This window comes from Zea mays, chromosome 2 (genome assembly GCF_902167145.1).
Source record: "Zea mays cultivar B73 chromosome 2, Zm-B73-REFERENCE-NAM-5.0, whole genome shotgun sequence".
In the NCBI taxonomy this organism is placed as follows: domain Eukaryota; kingdom Viridiplantae; phylum Streptophyta; class Magnoliopsida; order Poales; family Poaceae; genus Zea; species Zea mays.
In genome coordinates this window covers 30,204,902-30,210,541 of record NC_050097.1, presented here as the reverse complement: position 1 = coordinate 30,210,541, position 5,640 = coordinate 30,204,902, and the positions used below count along the sequence as shown (strand labels likewise).

The following is a 5,640-nucleotide window of genomic DNA, read 5'->3' as shown; positions in this document are numbered from 1 at the left end:
CTGACTTGACCTATCAGCCAAGAAAAATGTACGGTGATCGGTGAATCGTTCTATAGATGAACAACAATAAATAAAATATCAAATTTTGACATGATCGTATAGAATCAGCCTGTGCTGGTCGTACTGATCAAGCTTCCTTGAGCGATTGTTCTCTTTTCTGGGTCGGCTAAAATAGATAAATAAACGTTCATTGAAAGCGACTTAAAAGAAAATAAATCTGACATAGGCATGATTTAGACGATCATCGATGCTAGATCGATGTATGCCACGTGCACGACAAAAGGCGAAGAAACAAACCAAAGAACCATCGAGACTACAAACAAATTATTGAATTCAGGGCCAGATAAATGGTAAACTATTCATAAAAAAACATCTCGGATCTAATCTTCAGTGTTTATCGCACTGACGACCCTACATGCATCTATAACTATGAGTCGATGCTCACACGCGCGAACATGGATCAAGATCTCCAAGGGAGTCCATCCAGAATAAATGATGTGACTAAGACATATAATACAGTGTGCCAGATGCATATCGATCTCTAGAGTTGTCGTTTGCACGTGTTGCAGCCGGACATTACGGAATGAAGCAATTGGGCGAGCAGTTCACATTTGGCCATATAAAATCAATCTATAACATGAAGCTTAAATGAAAGAGTAGGTTGATACTACATAGAAGAACCAATAAAACTTAACAACAACAACGCTTAATATAAGATCTACTAAAATAGAGCGGAGCACCGCACAACCTTGATACGAGACTGCATCAGAGCGGCATGTCACTTATCTTAGAAAAAACACTTAGAAATGGGTGTAGATGCACCGAAGAGATAAGGAAACACGCTTATCATGGAAAAACAAGAAATGGTTGTCGATGCACCGAAGAGATAAGGAAACATGTGTTGCTTGGGAACGTATGTCTTTCTGATTATTGATGATGAGAAATATACATCTCATAATCCATGTACTTTGAGCGATATACACTCCTAACTAACTCTATCTGACTAATATTTATCTACATACACACAACCCATTGACTACTAGATAACTAACATATAGCTCGTGCTAACACTACAATCCACGATCCTGATGAAATGGAGAGAGGGGTCGATGGCGATATCGACGACGCGAGGAGAGGGGTTGACGGCGGCAATGATGACAATGCGAGTGAGGAGGGAGGGGCAGTGGGGACAGGGAGGAGAGGGAGAGGAATGAGGGAAGATCCAAATAATATTTTTCATTGAATTTAGAGTAAGTGGTGAGGGTTATCCAACGAGCAGGGCCGTTGGTTTTGATGATGTGAAGTATTTGTGTAATTTATTTTGTGGATTTAGTGGATGTTATGGGTGTAAGGTGATTTGGTTGGGTGAATTTTAAAAAAAATGATGTATTATATAGTGATATAGATATATTGAACCCGTCGACCAAGTGCTTGTTGCACCAATCCGGTCGGGATTTGGCGATAACAAAGGCCCAATTCCACTCGGTGTTGTAAGGTGTGCAACTATTTTGCTACCTTGATGACATGATTAAACCTTCACTGGAGAGCATCACCGTCACCAAAGAAGACAAGAATACACAAATCGTGCTAAATCCACAATATACGACATGGGTCACCCGTTACCAAGGTATCGTTGGTTCATATATTTGCAATGTAATAGATAACTGATAATATTAAATCATATTTGTTTAACTCGAACCATAATCAGATATTATACTAGAAATTGATATCAGTCTATTCAAACGTATTACCATTGATACTAAACTATGAATCATTATCATTGTCATTTACGTTATATTTTTGTGAACTAAACAACACCCAAGTGTCGGCTCCCGAATTTTATGATGAAACTAAGGCTATCTCCAACATCATCTAAATTTTATCCCCTAAAGAAATATTCTCTGTCTTTTACAATACACTATAAAAGATTTCGTCCTCTAAATCTTCACTATCTCAAGCAGCATTCTCTAAATTTGATCCTCTATATCCAATCCTTCATTTTAACCATTTGTTAGATTAAATAAAACTGGGAAACTGTTAACGCACCATAAGTGTGGGCCCAGTCTATGTGTGAAGCTCGTCGCCTCCACTTGGGAGCTCTGATCACGAGGTGCACGTGGGTCGTCCTTTCTTTCACGTTGATTGCAACAAAGTGTATAGCGCACGCAGAGTTGCACTCTAGATATAATGTTCGACGAGGCTCCTCTAGATTTTACATGCTCGTTTAGCGGGTGTTGTTGGACACGTTCTGTACGTCTTCGTCTGCTAAATCAAGGGTACGGGACCCTTTACCTAATACTGTTGGAGGCAGCCTAAGGAAACATATAGAAGCCTAGGAAGCGACCCAATAATCATTTGATGTTCTTAGTCTATACTCTATAGAGTTAAGGCAGCAAAAGTAACAAGATTCAGGACTAATGACTCATTTTCTAAGTTACGTGTCCCAATAGGAACCGGCCATAGTGGATTATTGCCATTTTTGTCTTTTGACTATACTCAACACTAACATAAAAAATATATTATAAGCCAATAACCACAAACAGCATCAAATGACTTCTCCATATCGACCAAAATGGTAAGCAATAATTATTTAGACAATTAACGTTTGGCGTCGCTACCAGATTATACAAATAGGTGATGGAAGCAAATTGGATCTGTAAGGGTCAGGATGTGGAGAAGAGATGACCACCTCCAGTGCTACTAATGAGTTGTCCTCTAAAATTAAGAATCTAAGTAATCAAGGCAAATGTTCGACGAAATTTAAAACTAAAAAGGTAATTAGTCAGCCAACCTGCTACACAGTGGATCAGGCACACTTAGGTAACGCAATTAAACTGATTGCGACGCATATATTAGGTAAAAACCTTATGGTAAGGCAGAGACACATCAAGGACTCCCTGTTAATTAGTGTACTCACCTTGCTGCCAGGGTGGCTCAGTCTGCACAGACCAGGAGTAGGTGGAGAAGCGGCCGTGCCGGAACGCCGGTGGGGAACGAGTGAGAATGGCGTACGTAGCTGAATCCATTTGGCGCCCTCTTAGCTCAGGCGACCTGGCCGGAAGGTGGAGACGCTGTACATCCCAGCGTCTCGGCTGCCGCCCAAGCGCATCCCAATACGGCGCCGCTCCCCTCGGCCCGCGTCATTCCGTGCCCCATGGACCCGCGGGCGCGGGTGGCACGGCGGTGGTGCTGGGCGCCGACCCGGCGGCGCTGCACGGCCAACGAGGCAAAACACACAGTCACCGGTCCTACCGGGACGCGCTACGGCGCTAGCGCTAAGCCTCGGCTACTGCTGCTCTCCCCGGTCGGCACACCCCTGACCCTTCAGCGCCCATGGCGGCCTCATTGTCATCGCTCCGTCGTTCCAGTCCGTCATCAACCACGCGCCGTTCGCCCGCCACGCAGTCGGTAGTACACGCTCCGCGCGTGCTCCTCTCGGCCGCCTCCGCGCCTGCGCTCCACAGGTCCATGGTCCATCTACAACAAGCTCCCCGAAGCCGTCGCCGAGCTCGCCTCCTTCCTCCTGCCGCGAACGCTCTACAAATCCATGTATTCCCGGAACTCACCGACGGCGACGGGACTGCAGGAGTCGGCCGGCCCTCAACATCCTGTCCGGCTGGCCCGGATGCCCTCCCACGGTCCCACCTCGCAGCCGGCCTCGCCAACCTCCCAGGTTCCCCCTCTCCGCGCCGCAGTGGACCCACAGACGGGAGAGAAGGTAGCGAGTAGCGACCGGCGGCGGCCACCTCCATGGGTGGACGGCTCCAGCGGCACGGCGGAGATCTGCAACTGCAAGAGGCGAAAGGAAATGATATAGGAACGGTCTTCCAAAAAAAACATGTACACCAAACCAATCTAGCTGCGTAACACTGACGGGTGGTCCCGTGGACGACTCCCGCGTCGTAACGCGCGCGTGTACTCTCGACGGAGTTTCCCGAGCACACAGCACTTCCCGCCTAACCGAATACCCATACTACCCCAGTATGCTTCCCATAAACTACGAGCTTACCCTTCGGTGGGCATCCTGTAGCGAGACCACCGGTGGCAATATCGTGATTAGGTTGCAATCCATAGGTTTTCTCCACAACCACATGATATAAATACAGGCCGCCCCCCAACCTCATACTCTCCTTGAACCAGAATTTTTTCTGCTTCCTTCCATCCTCTCCCGTCTCCCTCTCTCGCTCTCCACCGCTCCCCCCTCCTTCCCCTTGCCTCTGCCCTGGCAAGTTACGGTCCTGCCCCTGTGTGGGTCCCACAATCTCCGTTCTTTACTTTGTGCTCTGTCTCTCTCTTTTTTTTCTATTTCCTACCCCTTTTTGCCACAGCAGGAAAAGAAGATAAATCTGTGCCTCTCCTCCTTTTTTATCCCCTTTTGGACGGCTCTGCTCCGCGCTGACGTGGCTAGAGGCGAACCGAGGCCGTCGATATGTCGCTCAGCGAGAAGCTGGAGGCGGCGCGTGTCGCTCTCGGCAAGCGAAAGGAGCGTGAGCGCGAGCTGCAGGCCGCACAGGCGCAGCCGCTCCCGGTGCCGGCTAAAGCCGAGCCGAGGAAGCCGGCTCCGGCTTGTGCGGCCGCCGCCGCCGGCGGCGACAACAAGCTCCTGGCCGGCCACCTGGCCCACGAGTTCCTCGTCCACGGCACGCTCCTGGGGCGGCGGATCGAGCCGAGCCGCGGAGCCCCAGCTCCGGCTCAGGCTCCGGCGCGGGCCGAGCCGGACCCCAAAAGGAGGTATGCGGAGGTGTCGTGGCTGCTAATGGCGAGAGGGGCCCACGTCCCCGGCGTCGTCAACCCGACGCAGCTCGGCCGCTGGCTGCAGATAAAGGAGTGACGGCCACGTCGGCGTGGCAGGTGGCGCGGCGCCATTGGGCGGGGCCGCCGATCGACGACCTGCGTGCGCGCGCGGCGGGAGAGGCTGTTACAAAAACAGAGAAGCTCACATCGGCCAAGTGGTTTCGCCATCTCCGCCGCCCCTGGATCACTCGGTGCTCTCCTCTCCTACTCTCCCATTCAGATTCTCTAAGAAAAAAAGGTCTAGATCTAGCGAGATCGTGCTGTAGTAGCCTTGTTGCTTGGCGCATCGTTGTTTGTTAACATTACATGCTTACTGTTGCCCGTGTGCGTGTATCACCACTGTATCCATCCATCCATGTTTGTTTCTGCATGAAACGGTGCGTGCGCGCGTGTTGTCCCGGGTGTAGAAGGCTGCCGCGCGCTCTGGACGAAGCAGGCTCATCTCGTGTTCCAGTGCGGCAGTGCAATGCAAAAACTGCAAGGCCATCGTCCTCGAGCCTTGAAACCATGGGGCCGGCAAGGCATCGGCACGGCCGAAAGTTGATGGATCATGCGTCTCGCGTCTCATGTGTATTATTCGCATGGCGAAATCGCTGCGGTGGTGTGTGTATATATAATTATTTACTTACGCACTGCGCGGCGACCGACGAAGATGGCGTGCGTGTCGTCGGTAGGGGGGGTGGCAAACGCTTTGGCGCGTGGTCCGGTGCTCGGTTGCTTACCAGCTAGAGCTTGAAAGGTGAGACGCTGTTGTTTTTAGATGCATGCCTTTTGCGTGCAGGGGAGAGCGAGGGAAGGATAGCTAGCCAGACGGCCCCTCCATTGCCTGTAGTGCAGGGTGTTCAT

The 5,640-nt window shown here is 50.0% G+C and overlaps 1 protein-coding gene across 1 annotated transcript; it reads left to right on the top strand.

Moving 5' to 3' along the window:
• The first annotated feature begins 4,130 nt into the window (after positions 1–4,130).
• Positions 4,131–5,162, top strand: LOC100276584 (uncharacterized). The gene is given in 1 exon segment (NM_001394750.1): positions 4,131–5,162. A coding segment is annotated over 1 exon segment (402 nt). The 5' UTR covers positions 4,131–4,429; the 3' UTR covers positions 4,832–5,162.
• The last annotated feature ends 478 nt before the right edge of the window (positions 5,163–5,640 follow it).